This window comes from Halichoeres trimaculatus, unplaced genomic scaffold, assembly GCF_033239565.1.
Source record: "Halichoeres trimaculatus isolate MK-OKI-2021-1 unplaced genomic scaffold, fHalTri1.1 fHalTri1_scaffold_13, whole genome shotgun sequence".
NCBI classification, from domain to species: domain Eukaryota; kingdom Metazoa; phylum Chordata; class Actinopteri; order Labriformes; family Labridae; genus Halichoeres; species Halichoeres trimaculatus.
The window spans coordinates 9,454,013-9,477,499 of NW_027437191.1; the positions used below are offsets into that span (position 1 = coordinate 9,454,013).

A 23,487-nucleotide genomic window follows, 5' to 3' on the forward strand; every position below is an offset into this window, starting at 1 on the left:
GCCCAATAGTATTCCAAAAAATTAGGGAGTGCAAAACCCCCATCTTCCTTTGGTCTTTGTAGGATAGACTATTTTGCCCTCTGAGATTTTCCAGCCCATATGAATGATGAAATGCTTCGGTCAAGATCCTTAAAGAAAGACTTGGGAAGGAATATTGGTAGACATTGAAAAAGGAATAGAAATCTTGGAACCACATTCATTTTAACTGTGTTAATTCTCCCCAGAAGGGAAATAGGAAGAGCATTCCAACGTTTGAGGTCTAATTTAATCTCTTTCACTAACTTTAATATATTATTTTTATAAAGTGAAGGAAAATTGTGGGAAATATTGATGCCTAGGTAACGAAAACTGGAGGAGTCAAGATGAAAAGGAAACATTATAGCTGAAATCTGTTTTGCTGCATTGTTCAAAGGAAAGCATTCGCTCTTACTAATATTCAATTTGTAGCCTGAAAAGGAACCAAAAGTCTTTAAAATTTCAATTATCTTATTGATGCAAACAGTGGGATTTGAAATAAAGAGCAACAAGTCATCGGCATAAAGCGAGACCCTATGCTCAAACTCATTTCTACATATACCAGTGAAAACAGGTGAGCTTTTAAGAGCAATAGACAGTGGCTCAATGGCTACAGCAAACAACAGAGGCGACAGAGGACAGCCTTGACGGCAGCCCCGTGTCAAAGGGAAAAATTTTGACCAGGTGGAGTTGGTGACTACACTAGCTGAGGGGTTGTTATATAATAATTGAATCCATGAAATGTAATTTTCACCGAGACCAAATCTTTTTAAAACTGAAAATAAATAATCCCACTCCACCCGGTCAAATGCCTTTTCTGCATCCATCGAGACCACCATCTCAGCCTCCTGTGTGTTAGACTCAGACAATATTATATTAAGCAGCCGACGAACGTTAGAAGATAACTGTCTGCCCCTTATGAAACCAGTTTGATCACTGGAAATAATGTTCGGTAGGCATGGCTCCAGACGGCTTGCAAGAATCTTAGACAGCAACTTAACATCAGAGCTCAATAGACTAATGGGTCTCCAGCTACCACAGTCTTCAAAATTTTTGTTAGGTTTTGGTATCAGTGAAATTGTGGCCTGGGTTAAAGATTGAGGAAGTATGCCACGTTCCAAAGAGTCATTAAACATGTCCAACAGCAGGGGTGCAAGTTGGTCAGAAAATGTTTTTAGAAAGTCGGCTGGAAAGCCGTCTGGACCCGGAGCCTTACCATTTTGCATTAACTTGAGGCAGTCTGTCACTTCCTCCAACCGAAGCGGAGCATCCAGTTTGTCTTTGGTCATATTGTCAATTACAGGAAAATTCAAGTTATCCAAGAATGTTGCCATGGTAGTTTTGTTTGGTGGGGCTTCTGATTTATAAAGGTTAACATAATATTAAGTAAAAACATCATTTGTATCTGCTGGATCTATAACTACAGTAAAAGGGTTTTTTTTTTATTTGTGTGATGAATCTGGTTGCAGTTTGGCGCTTAAGTTGCAATGCCAGCAGTTTACTGACCCTATCACCATGTTCATAGTATATGCTCCTTGTGCGCCATAAGAGGTTTTCCACTTCACTGGTGGAGATAATATCAAATTCTGTTTGAAGTTTAAGTCTCTCAGTTTGAAGACTGGAATTAGATGATAACGAGTGTTGTATGTCAATTTGCCGAATGGCTTCCAGTAATTTATGTTGCCTTTGTCTTTTCTGTTGATTTAACCTTGCTCTATATGAAATAATTTCCCCCCGTATTACCACTTTAAGGGTTTCCCATAAAATTGAGGGAAAAACAGCCTCAGATTTGTTAGTTTGAATAAAGAAAGAAATTTTGTCTGATATAAATCTACAAAATTCATTTGAAGACAGCAAATTTGTGTTTGGACACCAGGTGAAGTGTTTTTCATGTTTAGGAATTATTTCTAAGTCTAGCAAAAGAGGAGCATGGTCTGAAATGACTATTGCTGAGTATTCACGGGATTTAACTAAGGGAATTAATGTTTTGTCTAAAAAGTAATAATCAATACGGGAATGTGTCTGGTGAACTTGAGAATAAAATGAGAACTCTTTTATTGTTGGGTGATAGAAGCGCCAAGCATCTGTACAACCAATTTCATTCACAAGTGAAACAAGGGCTCTAGCCATATTAGACTGGGTTATGTTTTTTGGCTTTGATTTATCAAGTAAAGGATTAACTGCTAAATTAAGGTCTCCCCCAAAAATAAGATGGTGTGAGTTCAAACATGGGATTATTGAAAATAAAGTGGTTATAAAACCAGGACAGTCCCAATTCGGGGCGTAAACACAAGTCAAAATCACAGGGGTTTGGAGCAACATGCCAACAACAATAACATAACGGCCATTTGGATCGCATATGATTTTTTCAGGTGAAAACTGAAGTCGTTTATTTATTAAAATCGCTGTGCCTCTTGACCGACTATTAAAGCTTGAATGGAAAGTGTGGCCAATCCAGGATTTTCTAAGTCTGGTCTGGTCACAAACACGCAGGTGAGTTTCCTGAAGAAAGATAATTTCTGATTTTAAATTCTTAAGGTGTGAAAATACTCTAGCTCTCTTGATAGGACCTCCAAGGCCCCTGACGTTCCAACTAACAAACCTAATGGATCCCAGCCCTGTCCTCTGATCTTTAACAGCCATTAGGTATGAACAGACATTTCAGTACTTGGAATGACAATCAAAAAAGATATAAAAAAAATTACAGATGTCACATAGAGCAAAGTCAGAATGCTGTAAATTTTGTAACAGTGGGAGTGAAAAGTCAAACAGACAAAAACCAACCCAGAAAAAAAACAACAACAACCCCAACCATGTTTGAACTAGAACTGATGTTATAATTAACATAATCAAACTAAACGAATATATACACACTAATCCTAAACTCACCTAAACAAGGATGAGCACGCAGGAGATATTACTCACCACCGGTTACCTGGTGTGCTCTTGCATCCCTTTAATAAAGTACTCGTACATCAATGAACAAAAGTCAGTTCAGCTCCTTATAAACGATAAACAAAAGTAACGTGCCCCTGAGCAAACAGTTCTGTTTATAAAGTTCAGTCAGTTATTGTTAGTAATAAAGGGCATCCTCCTACAGTTCACATAGTTCACTTACTGCTGTTCGCTCGGTAGAAACGCTCTGCCTCCTCCGCTGAGTCAAATATGCGCGTCTGTCCGTTCATGGTGACCCTCAGACGAGCTGGATAGATGACACCGAAGCGTATTCCGTCTTTGTAAAGGAGAGATTTCAGCTTGTTGAAACTGGCCCGTTTCTTGGCGACCGTGGCGCTGAAATCTTCGAAGATCCTGATGGTATGCCCGCGGTATGTGATGTCCCGGTTTTTCTTGGCCCACATCAGCACCTGCTCCTTGTGGGTGTACCTGTGGAAACGGATGATGAAAGGACGGGATCCGCTCGGTGGTTTCGGGGCTAAGCTGCGGTGCGCACGATCCAGTTCCAGGTCAAGATCTCTGAGCTCATCCCCCGCCACCTCCCTGAGCAGAGTGGTCATGAAAAGTCGGGCATCTGTCCCCTCCGCTCCTTCTGGGATGCCGATCACCCGAAGATTATTCCGTTTGGAGCGTGAAATAAGATCATCCACTGGAAGTTGTAGTTTCTCGTTGGCCTGTATAGTGTTCTCAAGTTTGGACTTCAGTGTAGCCACATCGTCCTTCAACAAAGTTATCCCATCTGAATGGGCAGTGAGAGCCGTTTCCATCGCGGAGATCGTGACAGCGTGGGAGGCCACTGTCTCGGACATTTTCTGGAGCGAGGTCTGGATTGGAGCTAAAGCCGCGTTCAAGGACGAAGTAAGTTCGCTCGTAACGTTTTTATGCAGCTTCGTGAGCTCTTCAACCAACATGCTAAGTGTTAGCGGCTCCGTGCTCGTGGCTAGTGCTGAGGGGGACGCTTTGCTAGCATCTTTCGGGCTAAAGTGCTGAGTAACTTGCGGTTGATTTTTTCCGCGAATTCCGTGACATTTACTCATTCTGGCTTTAGTGGAGGTTTGTGGAGCTGTAACTGATTTACCGACTGATATCGTCGAGAAAAATACCCGAGTTAAGTGACGAAAAGGGTCAAAGTATTAGGGAGCAAAATACACACGTCTGATCACGAAGCCGCCATAACCGGAACTCGATTTGTACATTTCTAACAACGTATCAGGTTTATTGACTATTTTAAGTTAGTGTTTTTTGTATTGTATTGTACTGACTTACTAGTAGGCTAATGTTTATTTTATAACTGTCTTGCAGAACCACACACACGCCTAATAAAAGCAGTGAACTTCCAAGAGTTTCCAGTTTATTATTGATTAGAAGTCTTGGGGGAAAGGTGTTGCATCCTGACCGATGTACACTCTGCGATTATAATTAAGAGCAGCCAGTTTTTTATCATCCGTACTCCTCAACACAGTGAGTTGTTTGTTTGCTTGTCTGTCAAGTTTTGTTTTTTTGCTGAGGATTTACCTTTATTATGAAGTTGAACTGGTGTATAACTTGTACAAAAATCTTTCTTGTTTGATGAAATCTCGTTAGTGTATGTACCTCTATACTTGTATTTTACAGGAAAGTATAATTGTACTCTTCAGCTGTAATGCCAAGGTTATTTAGATCAACATAATTTAGGTTTATCCTGTGTACACTCTTAAAAATGCAAAATAAAAAGTATTAAAAAAATCATTTGGTTTGATATATATATATATTTTGTATCATATTTGACACATTGGGCTGTTTGGTACGGTGGCCAGTGGGTGTCAGCCACAACATCAATGCAAGAGCAAAACTAGAAACTAGATTGGATTGTGTTTTATGTACTTCCTTAGAGGGTACCACTAGGTCTCTGACGAGTTTCACGGGATCTTGTACCATCATCAGCTCATCTTAGAGAAAGATAAATCATTTCTGAAAAATTCAAATTAAGTTTAGCACACTTCACTAGTTTCAGTGCGACGGGAACTCTGCAGTTTTACCTTTTGCAGGTCCTGATGTTCTACATCTTGAATAGCAGGTGCTTCCTCACAGGGCAGTCCTTGAAGGTGAGCCAGTGGTCAGTCTGCTTATCTGGATCATCATCCGGAGAAACGCTGTCACAGATGTAGTGTCCAAACATGAGAAAGAGCATTGTTTTGGTCAGAAACTCAGTGTTTCAGCTTTCATTAAAAAGCATAGTAGCCTTCAAAAACCTTTCACAGATTCTTAAAAAAGAAAAAGTTAAAACAAGTAACCCAATATAAAATACCTTCTCCCAGGTATCCGTAATGGCGGTTCATGCTTATGAGGCTGTAACAGCTGGCCTCCTGTAAACAAACACATGATGAGTCAGCTTGATTCATACAAAGTCCACATGTTTCATACACTGTTTTCTAGTTTCATACACATTTTGGCTCCCGTGAGGTCGCTTAGCTATGTTTTTCAACAACTGTGCCAAGAGGATGGGTGACAGCTGCCCTCTGTGAACACCACTGCAACAGAGGTAACATTTCCTCAAAGGTAACACAATTAATTACTTGGGAAGTGTAAATATAGCCCAATTCTTTCATTGCGAAATACATTATGCTCATTGCGACGATAACAAGGGGTCCTTGGAAAAATGTCTTACCCGAAGGGGTCCATCGTGTGAAATGTTTGACTGATCACTACATCGGAAAACCGGCTGTGTCTCTGCATCTGTCTCTTTCTCTTAGCCCCAACACAGTCAAGGCAGATGTTTAACATGAGTGATTCTGCCTGAGGTTTCTTCCTATTAAAGCAAAGTCTCTCCTTAATATTACAGCTTGCTAAATGCTGCACAGTGCTGTACTCATGTTGGGTTAAGATGAGACTTTGTGTCTTGTCTTGATGTTGGGTCTCTCTGAATAGAATATGATTTTATTTATAAAAGCAAAAAAGTAACAATTTATTAAAAATTTATGATGATATTTATTTCTTAAAAAAATACAAAATAAAATTTCATCAACATTGATCGTTCAAGACAGGTGTAGAACTGTTAATGTTTTTTTTTTAGACAATGCCGAGTGGGAAATTAATGAAATGATTTGATTCACCAATGGTTTCAGACCAAAGCAGTGCGGCCTTTTCCCTCAAATAATTAATCTTAAAATATAGATTTTATAAAATTCCAATGCCTCCACTCGATTACTATTACAGTGTAAAAAAAAAAATAAATAATAAATTGCAAAATAATGGAACTTTAACCACAAGTTTTAAAATGTCATCAGCTCAGCTAACTGCAGAAATTCAGTGATTAATCAGGGTTTAAAAATGTGAGTTCGACAGCACAATGTTACAATACAGTACAATAAACCTTTACTGGTGATGATAAATTCTGGCCTGATAATAAACATCCAGAGAAATCAGCTGTTGCCTGTTTTCAGCTCTCAGGTGCTGAAGCACGATCGGCTGGGACATGACGTCACATGGAGCAAGCCGCTCCCCATTCCTGAACAGGTGCAGGTGTTTGGCGCTGTGGGACGTGAACTGTGAACCCAGACCAGACCCTGAACCATGGGGTGGGTCCCAAAGGCACAAAGTTTCATCCTCACTTCCTTCACTCCTGTCGTTCACTTGTGTCTTAATCCCTTCAAATTTATTTCAGAAAATGTGCACTGATAACTTTGATAAAAAAGGAATATTAGCAGTACTTTGTTTCACCTTCACATGAGAAACAACCTGCACACTGTTAATTCGTTATCAGTTAACTTTACATTTTTTTACCAAGTCAGGCTGCATCTGGAAATGAACTCCAAATTGTGTTTAACCTAGATTATGATGGCAAGGGAACAATGGATATTGCCTATTAATTTGATTAAACAGTCAATTTCGAAGGAAAATAAAAAACGTGTGTTTGAATGAAACTTTACTCATGTAAAAGGAAACGAAGGCAAAGTGTTTTATTCATTTATTTACTATTCATTATTATCATAAATCCTTCCTGACACTTGTCTTTTGGACTTAAGTTTTCTTTATGAAGGAAAAATAGAATTAACAGGAAAATTAACAGAAGTGACCTTTTTTTTCATCTATCCCTGTTATAAGTTCTTTGGATAGATGAGGGTTGTCTTCCATTGGCTTCTCGCTCCTAGCCCCCCTCCCAATTGAGAGGTTTGGGACGCACAGGTAGGTGAGAACTTCCGGTTCGGTGGTGAAGCGAGGACGTAAGAGACCGCAGGTTAGAGTTGGGATTAATCCCAGGAAACTTCAGACTTTACCTTCAGTCAGAGGAGCTGGGCGTGTGCTGAGGGCAAAGAGCGCGTTTTTCCGAGTCACGTATTATTATTATGATTGTTTCCCTCACAGAGTCTGGATCATGAGCGAGGATTCATCAGACTCTTTCCGTTTTCATTCAAAGAGCAGAATGACATGCTGAGATTGACAACCGCACACCATGGAGATCCAGAAGAGGCTGTCGGCGTGTTGGCAGAGTTTTCTGACATGTTTTAGAAAATCGGACCGAACCGATGGAGTAGGGAAATGGAGCAAGGACAAACCCGACATAGTCATTGCGAATCCCGGAGCTGATACAACCGCAGAGACGAGCTTTCACGCTAACAGAAGTTTACCAAGTCTTCCAGGGGAGAATCTCCAAAAACCCGACGTGCTTTACATCGCTCAGTATGACTACGCAGCTCGTACAGAGGAGGACCTGAGCTTTCACGCGGGGGACACTTTGGAGGCTTTGGATAAAAGCGCAGGAGACTGGTGGTTTGCCAGAGCCCTGACCGGGGTCTCAGCCTCCAAACAGGGATACATCCCAGCTAATTATGTGGCTCCTGTGGAGAGTATTGATGCTGAACCGTAAGTTTGATTCCTAACACCATAACCTGTTCTGTCTCTGTCATTAACACCACAGTGCACTGAAGTGACAAAATCCTGTTGCGAATTATAAGTAGAGAATATTTGTTTTGTAATATCAATGGCCCTTTATTTCGGAGAATTTTCTTTTAAACCATATCTCCGATGGGTTTCTTATTGAAGCCCCTGTAAGGAACTAACTTTCCCATGTGGCTACATGAGAGACTGGGACTGTTGTTCAGAGCCAAATCAATAGGTTAAACTTAATTGTGCTCAATATTAATTTTATCTCTACAAATTCAAAGGGTTTGATTTTCTTTTTCTAAGAACACATATTAAGATAAGGCTATGAAAGTGTGGAGTAGGCCAAATATAGCATTTTAAAAGAATTTATGAAAATTATAATTCAGTCACTGTAATTTATTGTTTACCAAATAAACAGTCACATAATTATACTAAAGGTATGTTTTCAGTATGTTACAGACCAGCAATTAATTAACTCTATACAAAAAAGTAGTAGTGCCGTAGTTTGGGGAAAAGTTGATCATAATCACTAAAATGTTTCCTGTAAAGCCTTTGACTAAAAGGCTCACACTTCACTTCACTTGAATGGTGACAGCTAGCATGAACTTGGTCACTCTTGTAATTATATAAAGACAGCATCATCTGGCTGAAGTCATTGATAAAAAGTGATTCAGATACACAGATATGTTCTTACAGCAAGTACATCTTTCTCTGTCAGCTCACAGACTATGCATACGCGATCCAGGTAGCAATAAAATACTCTGTGAAAATAATGAAGAAGTATTGCATTCAACTCAAACTCAAATCTAATGCGGGTCCATTAATGGGGCTGGATGCGTGGCCTGTGGGCCATAAAACGCCCAAGTCTGATTTAGAAAGAAGTTTGAATTGGTACGATCGTCAAGTCCTAAGGTTGAGATAGATCAAAGGGTTTGTTTACATTCACATTAAATATCAAAAGGTTTACCTGTGATTACCTTGAATATAACTATATTATATATGGGCAGACAGATAAAATGAAAGCAAGTCATGCTCAGTGTTACATGAGTAGGGATAGGTACTGAATTAGGTACTTTCATAGGTACCAACCAAATTCTGTCAAAAGTACTCTGGGTACTGATTCACGTAAAATCAAAAGGTACCATGTTTAGGTACCTAAATGCATCCTTGTGACTGTGGGAGAATGGAAGAGTAGGAGATTTTTAATGCCGAACATAAACACAGCATTGCAAGGTTTTTGCTGAAGAATGAATTGGTCAAATAAAAAAAATGTATATTCTTATTATAAAACAAATCTATTTTTTTTACCTCATAAACACAAAAAAGTACTGAAAATTGGTACAGTTGAGTACCAAAAGCGATTGCCACGTACCCGGCATTGGTACCGTATTGTTTGAAATGTGAAAGGTACCCATCCCTATATATGAGGCTAATTTACCTTAGTGATTGCTTGTGTTGCTGTGTTGAACACAGTCTGTGTGCTGAATAATGTCAACAGACCAGCAGAGCTAGCTCAAAAATCCTTCAGTCCTTGCAGGTTAACGTCCATACACGTCCCTGTGTTGGTCATTATTGTTTGTGTCGAGTGTTAATATGTTTAACCAGACACAGCTTACACATACTTGCACACAACTTTTACTTCATTTACTAGAAAAACACACAAACAAAACACTCCAGGCTACTAAATCATATCTACCATCTGTTACTGTTTACATCCAGGTAGTAGAGCTTTAGAGAATTATGGGAGCAGACATTAACCAGAGCTACAGCTCCTCAGTTCTGGTGCTAATGAGCGAGGTTATCAAAGCAGTTTTGGGAGTGTAAAGTATTTTTATCTACTGAAGGGAGGCCTTGCTGAAAAAGTTTGGTAAACAGTGATTTTCAGGAACTTTTTCCTCCATCACCAGGCCGTGGTGATAGTGTTTACCCTGCTCTTGTCACAAAATGACAGTCTGTGAGTTTCAACAAAGACTTCATACATGATTTCAAAGGTTGTTTAACATTTCCCATCTCTGATTTGTTTCTGAAAGTTATAAATAACTATCAAAATGTAAATTTTATGAGCAGTGTTTTCAGAGTGGGGAATCACAGTAAAACTTGTTTGAATGCCCTGCAGAGTGACATGGTCAGTTAATGATTATCCACAACCAGGAAATGTGGCTCACAGGTTAATGATTCCCACAAGGAAAGGCTCAAAAACACGAGAACCTCAGGGGTGTGTGTGTGTGAAGGCTCATGGACAGCTGTAATCACTGTGTCCTAATTGAAACTTCAGTCTGGCCTCTTGCATCCACTCCAGTGTGTCACTAAAAGCCTTTACAAGCTCAAATGTCAATCTAGTGTCTTTGAAAGGAGCAAACTGCTTCATATAATGTGTTTGTGTCTGACAGGCTGTTAATGTAATTCTTGTAACTGATGCACCTTCAGCTTAGCTGGCCTGTGAAACCTGTTTCTCCTCAGCTGTTCTTTGCTTTATCTCATTTGGTCACATGACCAGAATGTTATAGATTCCTGACACCGGTCTTGGCATCATTTGTCTCATGGTTTCTATGAATCCCAAACGTTAACTGGTGATTGGAGGCTGGTTAGGAAAGAATGAGTCAGACAACCCAATGGTGTAAAACCACCAAGCTTATCACGTACTGATCTGAGGATGGTAGCACAGTTTGTGACTCTGAGCCTTCAGTGTCATAAACAGAGTCCAAGTTTTATTGGACTTGTGCTGGTAAATCCAACACTGACTTTTCCTTATTGTGAATCATTTTACTGTCAAGAATCAGGACTTGTTAAATACTCCCTGAACTGCGCTGTGGGACAAATTGTCTGTGTTCTCGTGCAGCTTACGTACATTTAAATGAACACAAACAGCAGTTTTACAAGCAAACCAATCTGGCTGTATAAAAACTGGTATAAAGTCAGCAGCAAACCATGCAAAGCCATGACCGGTTGGATTTCAACAAAATTATCTGTGAATGTGCCAAAAATTTGTACATAAAATTTGTGACATTGCTATGACTCAGACTATTGGACTTGGGTCATAGAGACTCGACCCGAGACTTGAATTTAAAGACTTGCAACTCGACTCGACTTGACTTGAAAGACAATGACTTCAGATTGACCTGACTTGAGACAAGCTGAATCAAACGACTCATAGCATGTTCACCACACTATAGGTTCACATTTTTATTGATTGATTGGAGACACGTGTCCAGGGAGATCACAAGCTCGCAAGCAGCCAATGGGCACACACAACACAGTGCAGTTATTGGCTTAAATACTGCCCGTGAGCTTGTAGCCAGTTCTGCTGCTCCAAAAGTAGAGCAGTTTGCGTTAAAAAAACTTCCACTCAAACGAAAAAGTAGGTACGCACAATGCAAGCTATATGATGCTAAAATAAAGGAAAAAGAGGGAACAATGTCCAACTTTATCCGCCATTTAAAGACTGCACACGAAGCCAAGGAAGTGAAACCAAGCTAATGCTATTAGAAGTGTGTACATGTGTGTGTGTTGGTAATATGTTTGTCAATCATGTTTTGAACATTGTTGCTAATAATAAGACAAACAATTTCACACCACTGTAGCAAACGTTGATTTGGGCTACTGTAGCCTCTGTGACTGCATAAATAATGTCCATCCATGGCAGCAAGCCTCCGTCTTCCAACACATTATCACTTTTCATAACAAACTTCCAGTCGTGACTCGTCAGCAGAGGAAATAACTCCCACGCAAAACCTTTATTCCTTCTCATTTAGCCTTTGATAAGTTTTTCCTCGAGCTATAGCTGCATTTAGTCCACTCTGTTATTCTTTTGGAAGGTGGATAAAGGACACTATGCAAAACAAATGCTCGTAGCCAGGCACTATAGGCAGCTAAATTTGTGCCTGATGATAAATTACACATTATTATAATTATACCTCTCCATTATAATATTAAAATATATGGTTCAATCCATGCAGAGTTGCAGACTAATCTTCATGGTATTTTTTGACATTTACTTTAGGAAGATAAAGTTTCTCTCTTCAAGATATAAACCTGAGATATAACCAGTGACTCGACTCGACAACCTTGTGACTTGAGTTGACTTGACTTGACCACAACAGAGTTTTGAGACTTGCTTGAGACTTAGACCAAATGACTTGGTACTTGTTTCGGACTCGGATCGGGGGGACTTGTGCAATTGTCGGCTATGAGTATAATAATAAGTATTTAAATCAGTCTGAGAGAGTCCTTTTGCTCAGCCTCAGCACACACAGGCAGTTTTCCTCAGGTTTGTAGCACTTGCTGGGTCATCACATGAGAGCTGCTCTCACTGACATGCTCCTGAGAAAAATTGTCCTTCAAAACAGCAAAACTGTTAATAAACCAGTCATAAAATCACCTGTAAGATAAAAAGAACCCTGTCTCTACTCTATAAGTCTAACTGTGAAAATGAGAGCACATAGTGCAGCAGGAGATGCTGACAGCTCGTCTCCATAATCGGAACATGAGCAAAAACTGCACAGGGCTGCAGAGCTTTACAGGTGTTTTTGCACTTGGAAATCATTAGCATGATATGCTAGCAGAAAATTGTTATGCAACTTTCGGTTGCCATTAACAGCCACAATTTGGTCTTAGTAATTTTTTCTAATGTGTTATGTTAAAGAGGGTTAATTGTGGCCTTTAGGGTGTATTCTGTTCCTCTTTTACCCTTTTGTATCACTACATGGTTTTGACATCATTCCCTATTTTTCTCACTCTGGTGTTTTGGAAACCCCTTATTTCAGTCTCTATCTAAAATGTTTAATTTTAGCTTTTGTCTCTTTCTGGCTCCTCAAACCCCCTTCCCTCTGATTGGCCAGCCTTCTGAAGGCCTTTTGGGGGCGAAGCTATAGGCAGAACTTGGAGTTTGAGGCCTGCTCTTGCAGTGTGCCATGAACCAGTTTGGAGATCCTTATGTGATGACCTCATTTCATCAAGTCCAGTGAAGATCACGTCGGTATTTCTAGAACAGATCGTTATGATCAGCTTACAGATGGATTTAGGGATTTAGGGTACAGAGAGGCTGCATTAGTAAATGTAGTACATCACCGGTTGAAACCATTTAGCACTTTACCATAACTACTTTGACTCAAAGGTGAGTTGTTGGGTTTTAGAGGTAGGCATTTAATATGTTATTTATTATCAGTTAAATTATCACTTATAGGCGGATCAAACCTTTGAAAAAATAAAATTAAATATATCAACTATGACGCTCAGAGTCTGACCTGCTCCATTTTTGTTTGGTCCATGATTTACAGATGGTTTTTCTCAGACACCAAGAGACTGGATGCAGAGAAATTGCTGACAGCAGAAGGAAACCAGCATGGGGCCTTCCTCATCAGAGACTGTGAGAGTCAGAAAGGAGACTACTCCCTGTCAGGTAAAATGAAAGTTGTAATGTTCTCACTTCAGGGTCCAGTTAAAACCTGACCCTGATGATCCTCCTTCTCAGAGCTTTGATGTTGACTTATCTTTGAACAGAAATGAGTCAGATATTGGAAATTAAAAACTGTTGCTTTCATCTCTACGTGTTGGGGCTGGAGTGACTTTGATGAGATCAGCAGCTCAGAGACGCTCTCACCAGCTCTGCTGTCAGTGTCTGGATTGCAGGGCAGGATGTTGCTCCACTTTCTCTGTTGGAGATGGTTATGGTAGCTCCTCAGTCTGCTCTCAAGACCAGTCTGAGACAACACTAGCCTTTTTACCACAGAGTCAACAGGCAGAGGAGGGAGTGGCACACCACTTCCTGTGGATTTGTTTGATATGATTCTTGATATCTGGTTGTCTCTGGTCACTTTAACTGTTGAGTGTTAATCACCACAATCAGGAGTGGCTGATGGGAAAGAATCATAAATATAAATGACCTGGTGTCCTTCTAATGACGCAGATACAGGCTGAAGACTACTTAATGAAAAACTGAGAAAAAAAAAAAAAGAAAACTTAACGGATCAAATTTTAGATGGTAGTAAAGTACATTTTAGACAGAAACACATGCTTTGAAGTTTTAAAGTCACTGTTCACACAGTGTACTGAGTATTATAGCTGTCATTATCTGGTGTTGATGCTGTTGGCCTTTGTTCTGCGGTAGTTAGCTGTATTGACTGGTTTAAAAATTAAGAGTGGCTCTTTTCCCTGTTCCAGGTTCACTCCACCAAGAACAAGATAAAAAACACCTTCACTGGGAATACTAACTTATTGACCAGCAGCTAATGCCACTGGATGTGATCAGATGTTGTACTGTGTGATATAAAGTGAAGGAAAGATGTAGGTTAATAGAAAAAAATCTAGTCCTGGCATGCTAAGGATGTGGGTATGTGATTGGAAAGATGATGTGTTTACATCCCAAACATGACAGTGTACTAACCCTCTGATCCTAACATGGTGACTCCTGGCTTCAGTAAACCTCAGCAGCCACTGCCAAAATAATTTCAAACAAATCTCACTGCTGAGCCAACCGATGCTCTTTATATGAGCTTCAACAGCAGTGCTTACAGAGTAATCATCACAGACTATCACAGTTTTTGTCTCTTGGATTAATCCCTGCGTGTTGCTTTGTCTTCAGTGCTGGACAGTGGGAGGGTGAAGCATTACAAGCTTAAAAGACTTGATAATGGGCACTACTACGTGTCCAGGACCCGGACCTTCCTCACACTGAAAGAACTGGTGGAGTATTACTCCAAACAGGCTGATGGCCTCTGTGTGCGCCTGGGTGAACCATGCATGAAGGTAAAACACACAGCTAAATGTCTTCATCTTGTTTTTGTCATTAAATTTACTGCTTTCCTCTCTGAAGTCACTCTGATATGTCTGTTTCCTACGGCTCACCCTGTGTGTGCAGATGGAGGCTCCGCAGACTCATGGTCTGTCCTACAACACTGTGGACCAATGGGAGATCGACCGCAAGTCTGTCAATCTGGGGAAGAAGCTGGGAGCTGGTCAGTTTGGCGAGGTGTTTGAAGGCATGTGGAACAACTCAACGGCTGTCGCAGTGAAGACCCTCAAGCCTGGTACGCTACTCCCCCCTTTTCCTTTTCCTTTTCTTTTGAGTTAAAGTGTGAAAAACAAAAACAAACTAGCCAGGAACCTACAGAAAGAAGTAATGAAAGATATCTGTCAGATAACTCCACATCTTATGAACATGGCTCTGTTTATTTGATGGCTCTATTTCAGATAAGAGATGGTGCTTTTTAAAAGTGTTAAAGGGAAAGCAGATGTGCTTGTGGCAGAGAGACAGTGAGGTAGTCATAGGTTAAAGCTTTCATTCGGAGAAAAATTCTTTGTGCAAGGTTGCCTTAAAGAAACAGAGACTGTTTGTGAAATAAAGCATCCAATACACTTAAACTTTGATAACTGAACCTTACAAGCTACTTGTTGTGTTAATGACAGACAAATAAAAGGTGGAAACTTTACTTAATAATGCGTTGTTGCTCTGAGCTGGCATATCTTGCTGGAAAAATGAAGTTGTAATGAAGTTGTAGAATAACAAAGAAACACCTGAGCCTCAAAAGGTCAGCCTGGACTTTTTTGCTTGCTACCTCCACCATTCTTTATCATTGTGAGATAGGACCGTTTTCACCATATGTGTTTATAACTCCACGATGAATGGTCAGATTACTTTACAAAACAATACAAGACAAGGTCACCAACATTTCTGACGGATGTAAAAGTACAATCCAGATCCTGACAATATTCTGGATACTAAGAGCCGGAATATGAAATATGTACTGGGCATCATAATTTTCAACATTGTCAGGGAACAAATTATGGTACAAACCTGCAACTAACACCAAATTGTAGCAGACAGTAGGACTGAAGTGTTGCATGACAATCATAATATGCTGGATGTCCTGTGAGTAAATGCTGTGGCCCGAATAGTTAAAACTTTTAATGTCCGGGAATAATTTATAATTTACTGCATTTTATGTGAAAGTAAAACAGTTTAAAATGAAGAAAAACACAAAACTGAAGTTTATTTTAGAGGTTTAGGGATTAAAAAAACTCTAGTTGAACATTGATAGAAACTGAAACTTTGAACAATATAAAATGTACAATAACATTATGAGTCTCCGCCGGCATTCCCAGAACCTCCAGCAGTCCCACGGTGTCTCCCTCTCCTTACACACAGGCCACTCAGGATGGCTGCTTGCTCACATTTACACATACAAAGTACAAACACAGCATGGTACTCTGTTCTGAAAAGGTTACTACATATAAACATTGAATTTCCCTAATGTTGTACAAAAAAGACTTGGTACACTATTCTAAAAAAAAGTAACCACACAATATAAGCCTCAGTCTCCATATACAGTTCTGTATACGATGTAGAAACTCAATAGCGAGAGCTTTATTCATCCTGAAGTTCACCCCATCTAATGCTACCTTATTATACATGGAGTTGCTTCCTCAAATGCTCCTTCAGTTTTGAAATTATTTGGAAACCTCAGTGGAGGGTTTTTCTTTCCTTTTATCCAACTGCTCTGTGTGTATTCATGGGCTTCCTCAAATCCCAGAGTGAAATTACTGTAATAACTACATATTGACTGAATGCGCAACATCTCAACTTTTACGAACTGTTGGAATCTTACTGATTGTGCTAAATGGGGAAAAAAAAACATTTTTAATGTGCTTCCACAAACATGTTGGCACCAACACATCCACAAATAAAGAGTTAGCATCAACTCAGGATGGCAAAGTCCAAGAAGTTACAGAGTTTAAAATTAAGAGGCTTCATCATCCTTGTTTTTGGGGTGCCCTTCTAATGTTCAGTCTCTGCACACCGTTTGCAGGCACCATGGACCCTGAAGACTTCCTGAGAGAGGCCCAGCTCATGAAGATGCTGCGGCACCCCAAGCTGATCCAGCTGTACGCTGTGTGCACCATGGAGGAGCCCATCTACATCATCACAGAGCTGATGAGTAACGGCAGCCTGCTGGACTACCTGAAGAGTAAGCTGACTCACTTTTACCACTAATGTGTGAATAATGAGAGACTTTACGAGGGGTTCAGAGTCCAGTGCTGCTGATCAGGTGACAAGAACAACAAAAAAATTTAATATCCTGCAGCTATTAATCTGAACTCTGTCCCCACATCATCAATTTTACTGTGCGCTGTTAGAGGGTAGTCTGATCTTTAAATCAGTGTTGATAGCATGCCTGTAAAGATCGTTCTAAAGAGATAAACCGTTCAATATTTCATTTCCTGCCATAAAGGAGAAAAAACTGCAGATCAAACTCTCAGTGTTAGGATGATTTCCTTTAAACCAGTACATCTACTCACCTTGTCTAAGCTAACTAACAGTGATAAGTCCGAGTTTACAAAGTTATGTAACAACAACATTGTTATGTAACAGTTAATTATCCAGCATAGCTGCAAATCAACACATAACTTTGTCGCACTGCAGGATGATTAGTTGTCGAAGTAAAGAAAGGTAAGATCATAAAGAAACGTTTTTCATTCAATTATTTCAACAACAAATGAGACACATCTTTACCACAGAGGGAGATGGTGCTCATGGGAAATGGAGTTTTCTTTCAAAAAAACTACAGAGTTCAAACACAAATCCTCTTTCTTTTAGTAGTCACAAAGAAATAACAGGAATGGGGCGATGACGCATCTTTTCAACCTTTTTCACAGAGGATAAGGGCAACACGCTAAAGCTCCCTGACCAGATCGAGATGGCTTCTCAGGTGGCTTCAGGTATGGCCTACTTGGAGTCACAGAACTACATCCACAGAGACCTGGCAGCCAGGAATGTGCTGGTGGGGGACAACAACATCTGCAAGGTGGCTGACTTTGGCCTTGCAAGAGTCTTCATGGTGGGCGAAACAACAGTTGCAGATAAAACTTACTGATTATTCTTTCTTCACACTTAAACTGAGTGACTGACGGGGAAATTGTCTTTGTGTTGTGTTGTGTTTGTAGAGGGAGAATGAAAATGTGTATGAAGCTAAAGAAGGGACTAAATTCCCTGTGAAGTGGACCGCTCCAGAGGCCATGCACGACAACAGGTTCAGCATCAAGTCTGATGTTTGGTCCTTTGGGATTCTGCTGCACGAGATCATGACATTTGGACAGATGCCATACCCATGTAAGACTTCAATCAGTGCTGTTTTATTTTAAGAGGTGTGACAGGATCTCATACTGTGTAATCAAAGCGTGACAGCATTTCCTGTCGAGGTGATTTGCTGTTTTGCAACAACAGCACATAACAGATGCAGAGCAGCTGTTCAAAGTCTGTCGAACTCAAAATTAGCAGATAGGGCTCCACTTTTTAAGTGTATGTGTGGCAGAACTTATAACATCCAGTGAAAACAATGAATGATATTTTGAAACAGATCTGCAGGGTTTTGCTCTGACATTTGTTGGAGTGAAAGATAATTCTCCCTGCCATAAATGTCATCATTTAACTTTTGAAGAAACAGCACAGATTTAGCACATTTACTCCTGGGGCAGGTGCATTGGATGAAGACAAAAGAGTCCAAATTGACAGAAGAAAACGAAACACTCTCCAACTTCTAGAAAGAAAAAAAAATTAATGCAATGTTTTGCTCATAGACCTTTGTCAAGCAAATTTTTGTGCCAGCCAATGAAGCCATCTTGCATAGGAGTGGCTGTGTGGCTCCAACCAATCGCTTCTCTGCACGTAAGAAGTTTAAAAGTTAAAATTAAGATTCAAAACATATCGTGACTGAGTATGTAGATAAAACTAGTGACTTTAGTCAGAAAGAAATACGACATGAAAAATCTCATTATAGGAAAAGAGACAGAAAGAGGAACAAATACTCATACTTGCAAGCAGGGCTTGAGATGAACTTTTTTGCTCACCAGCCACTGTGGCTAGTGGTTCCCAAAGTTACTAGCCACTCAGCATTTTCACTAGCCACAATTTTGTTGTTGGATAACTATGTTTGATATGACATGCTAAAGTTTGCTTGAACTAGATTTACAACCTTTTAAAATGTAAATGACCCCCGTGCACACTCGTCTCAAGACTACATAAACGTTTAATGCCACAATTCATTATCAGGTATTCAGCTCTGAAATGGTTTTTGCTCCTTTAATACAAAAATATGCAGACTATTGAGACAAAGTAATAAAAGGAGGAGTTTATTATTCCATGAAATGAAAGTTGTAAAGGTTGAAAATTAATTGAAAAGATAAAAACTAAACTGAAACATTTAGCTAGAAACACTGTCAGCTTAAATATTTATTTACGACAGTAATTTTTCAGTAATAAACTAAGTACCATGTTTTCTAGACTATAAGTCACTCTGTAGTATAATCATGCATTTTTTTAAAGTCACATCAGTTAAACAATATGTCATGAAGAGGTAAACAACAGATATAAGTCACACTGGACTTAATATTAATTAAGAATGATTGAGTGTGTTTACAGTTTTTCCAGAGTGAACTTTTTACATATAACTTTGATAAATGTTATTAGGAGCTTTAAATAGTTAGTGACTAGTTTGTGATTTAAACCCTGGAATCTGTTCACAATAGAGAGCAAAAAAGAAGCGAGTGAACTTTTAAATCGTGTTATCAGGCACTAAACACCAGGAGCTGATAGGCTGTCCACCGAGAGCCTGGAGATGAGGTCTGAGCGCCTGCCAGAAGTTACATCAGCAGAAGACTTCACGAATGGACCAATGAGCAAACAGTGTGTGCAGGCAGTGCTCATGGGAGTTGTAGTGTTGTAGTCTCATATTGCAATGTGTTTAGTATTTCAGATGCTGTTTCAGGAAACTACAATTAAATAATTCAACCCGCCAAAGTGGGTTGAGTAGGAGTGACGTGTTAGCCGCCACAGCCAAAATCCACTTGCCTTTGGCGGGTTGGCGGGGGTTAATGTCAAGCCCTGCCTGCAAGAATCAGAAAAAAGAATCCGAAAAAATGATCATCATTGAAGTTTTTTAAAAAGTAGTTCTTAAGTCCTCTGAGCACAATGTCGAGCATCATCACAACACAAATGTGTAGAAGAAATCACATTGATAATTTCTGCTTTTTTCTTGGTTCTTTGCAGCCATGACGAACATGCAGGTGGTCAACAGGGTGACCAGCGGATACAGGATGCCGTGCCCCCCCGGCTGTCCCAAAGTCATCCACGACATCATGATGGACTGCTGGAAGCAGAACGAGCAGGATCGACCCACGTTCGAGACCCTGCAGTGGAAGCTGGAGGACTACTTTGATATGGATGTATCCTCGTATGATGACGCTAACCGGTACTAGCAAACAGACTCATGCTTTTCAAAGCAGCTGACAGAAAGTAATTTATGATTCAATGAAGGATCTGAAATGACTGATCTGCTCATGATTGGACGCTGTAGCTGCAGTGAGGATGCTCTTTTAACTCCAACACTCCCAGTTTTCTCCGTTAGCTCCTAGTTTAACTCCCAAAGCTCGCCTGACTGGATGAAGCATCTTTCAGCATAGAGGCAAAGATACAATCTTTCTATCTGGATGAGCTGGTTCCTCCACATAACACACATTCTTTCCACCGACGACCTGCCCACCTCCTTCCTGTGAGGCGCATAACTTGTGTTCATCTGCAAGTTTCTTCTGTTTGACGACTTGTGTTGTTGACTGTGAGACCGAGTGACTGACAGCTTCTTTCATCGGAGCTCATTCATAATTATTTGGTGCTGCAGCTCCACTTCAGGCTCCTCTCTCTTTGTTTCACTTTAAAAACACCAACATAAAGTAATGTACTTTAAATTTAACAAAATTTCTTTTTAAACCATGCTTATCAGCAGGTTTAGGGAAAGCTAAATTTGTGCTCACCGACTAAAAAAATCACCAAAAATGAACAAGATTTGTGTGTCAATGTGAAGGATCCGTTTCGTTTCTCTGTGTTAGTAGAGATTGTGATACTGAAACAGTGATTTTAGACCTCAACTGAACAACATCCGTTTTTAGCTGAATGTCAAATCTGTTCCAGTGTTTTGGATTTAAACTTAGTTTTTAGTCAGTGCTTTGTTGTTAGTTATTATGACCTAAGACTTCCCCAGGTTTTAAAGAAGCAGGACAGAGAAAACAAAAACACTCCCTGATGATGAGGTAAATCTCTGAATCCCTGAATTTCAGTCTCACTGAAATCCACATTTGTGTTTAGTTTCTTAAATAACCTTAATAACTCACCAGCGTTAATCCTGTCGGCAGAGATTGTTAGCGTAGCTCATTACTTTAATATCCGTACCTATTCAACTGCCAGGTTAAGTGAAGATGAAAAGTTTTTCATATTTTCAGGTTTAACTAATCAGTAAGTGGTCAAAGATCTGTGTTTCTTCTCCGATCAATCAGAAGTTAAAGATGAGTTGGAACATAACCATCCTGAGGTTAGGCCCCCAAGTAAGGTTGATACCTGCAGCAACACTGCCGGGCTGAGGATAACAGTCTGAGCCTGTCAAAGTGACTGCTTTAAAACACAGTGATGCCACTTCTGCCAGCTTCTGTTTGCTGGATAAAACAACCTCCTGGAGCAAATTTAAGACTGAGGCACTCGTTATTTCATGGCTTTTTAATGTGAACAAAGCTTTTTTTGCAGATTTCTTCAAATGTATGTGCACAGATGAAGTCATTTGCAGGAGCTTGGATTGTTTGAGTGTCATATTTTTTCTACTTTGTATTCCTCAGGCACTTTACTGTTTTCAGACATTCCCAATGATAGTTTTTTCAAGTGCCTTCTCTCCCATGTACCATGACAGCTTCAGTGCAGCACATCCCCACCTTCTATCTATGTTGAGTAAAATGACCTTGTTTACATATTTGATTCACATTGAACTTGCTGTGTGATGACCCCAACTTTCCCTTCTCATGATTTACGTCTAAAGCTGCAAAGCTGCTCTCAGTCTTTATGGCCTCATGTTGATCAATGTTTGAGACCAGCAGGATTTGTCGATAGCTGTTTGTAAACACACGTTTGGCCGTCCCTTCCTGGTTCCCAAGGGTGAAGAGGAGGGGGAGCAGTTTCTGCAGGGAGAGCAGCAGTGAATCAGGGAATAAAACTTTATTCTTTTATTGACTTGTGGCAGTTATGTCGTAAAGGAGAATTACAGCAGTTGCATGTCACACAGTCCTGCCAGTTCATACCTTTGTTTTAACACAGCTGCAGCCAGGCCTCACCCTGCTCGCTGTGGTCTCTGTAAGCAATGTGAGACAGGGACATAGGTGTTCACCCTGGACCGGCTGTTATTTGTCACAATCTCGTTCGCCTCCACATGGAGGATCTAATCATACTGTGATTTATTTTATTCACGTTTAATTGTTATTAACAAATTTTGTTCATTGTAAATTAAGACTATGAAAGTGTTTTTATGATTGATTTGTATTTATACATAATTTCTCTTTCATGCATAATTTAATTAAATGGTTAGTTACTCTATTAACCCATTTGGTTGAGTTAGTTTGTTCTAAATTCTGCACCACATCAGAATCAGATTAATCGCCAAGTAGTTTTTACACAACAAGGAATTAGTCTTGGTCTTTAGGTGCAATAGCTGAAAAAAAGAAGAATATATCTTTATATATATCTCTTTAATATATCTTTATATATATATATATATATATATATATATATATATATATATATATATATATATATATATATATATATATATATATATATATATATAGATAGATAGATAGATAGATAGATAGATAGATAGATAGATAGATAGATATTAGTGCTGTTAGGCTATTAAAAAAAATCCAATTAATTACAGGATTTGTAATTAATTAAATCTGCTTAAGGTATCTAAATAAGCAATTTTTGGATCAAAAACAGAAAGAGAGACATAAATGAAAAGAGTCCACTCTTCTTCAGTAGTTTTGGTGTTTACAGAGTCATGGAAAACATTAGTATTTGGGTCTTAGAGATCGTTGGAGATGCTCTGAAAATGGTTGGGAGCCAATGAGTTAATCCTCCATTGATTTTTTTTTAACGCATTAATTTGTGGTGTAATTAATAAATCTAAATTACACGTTAAAGTGACAGCCCTGATAAATATAAACACACACACACACACACACACACACACACACACACACACACACACACACACACACACACATATATATATATATATATATATATATATATATATATATATATATATATATATATACACACACACACACACACACACATGAATGCATGCATAGATTAACTCTTTTTTAAACTGGTTGATGTGCATGACAGTGCACACGAGCAATTATGCATAAAAAATGACCAACAAGTGTCCCTGGGGGGTCAGTGGGTGTCATGCGCCTTGGGAGTTGCTGTAGATGGGAAGAAACTATTTTGTTGGTGTGAGTATTTGGTTGTGATGGACCGCACCTTTCTGCCAGAGGGGAGTCGAAATTGAGGAGACAAAGGAAAAATGATGATGTAAAATGATGATGATGTACACTTGTTTTTAAGACAGAAGAAGAGAGTGAGATTCACACCTTCATCGCTGGGATGTTTTGGTGTTATCACATCAACAGTAATGTGGCTTTAATGAAAAACTTTATCAACAATATCAACATCCTGGCCAGGATCCAATTAAAAGCAATGAAAAAGTAAAAACTTCTGTGGCTGACAAATGTATCACATGCAGTGTGGGGGTGAAACAGTTTTACCCTGATGTTTTATCA

At 39.5% G+C, this 23,487-nt stretch overlaps 1 protein-coding gene across 1 annotated transcript; it reads left to right on the forward strand.

Moving 5' to 3' along the window:
- Window positions 1–7,153: 7,153 nt before the first annotated feature.
- Window positions 7,154–21,195, forward strand: LOC141801993 (tyrosine-protein kinase FRK-like). Its single transcript, XM_074685369.1, has 8 exons — window positions 7,154–7,812; window positions 13,110–13,231; window positions 14,414–14,577; window positions 14,690–14,858; window positions 16,638–16,796; window positions 17,485–17,666; window positions 17,773–17,938; window positions 19,874–21,195. The coding sequence occupies exons 1-8, from the start codon at window positions 7,403–7,405 to the stop codon at window positions 20,080–20,082; spliced, it is 1,581 nt and encodes a 526-aa protein (XP_074541470.1). The 5' UTR covers window positions 7,154–7,402; the 3' UTR covers window positions 20,083–21,195.
- The last annotated feature ends 2,292 nt before the right edge of the window (window positions 21,196–23,487 follow it).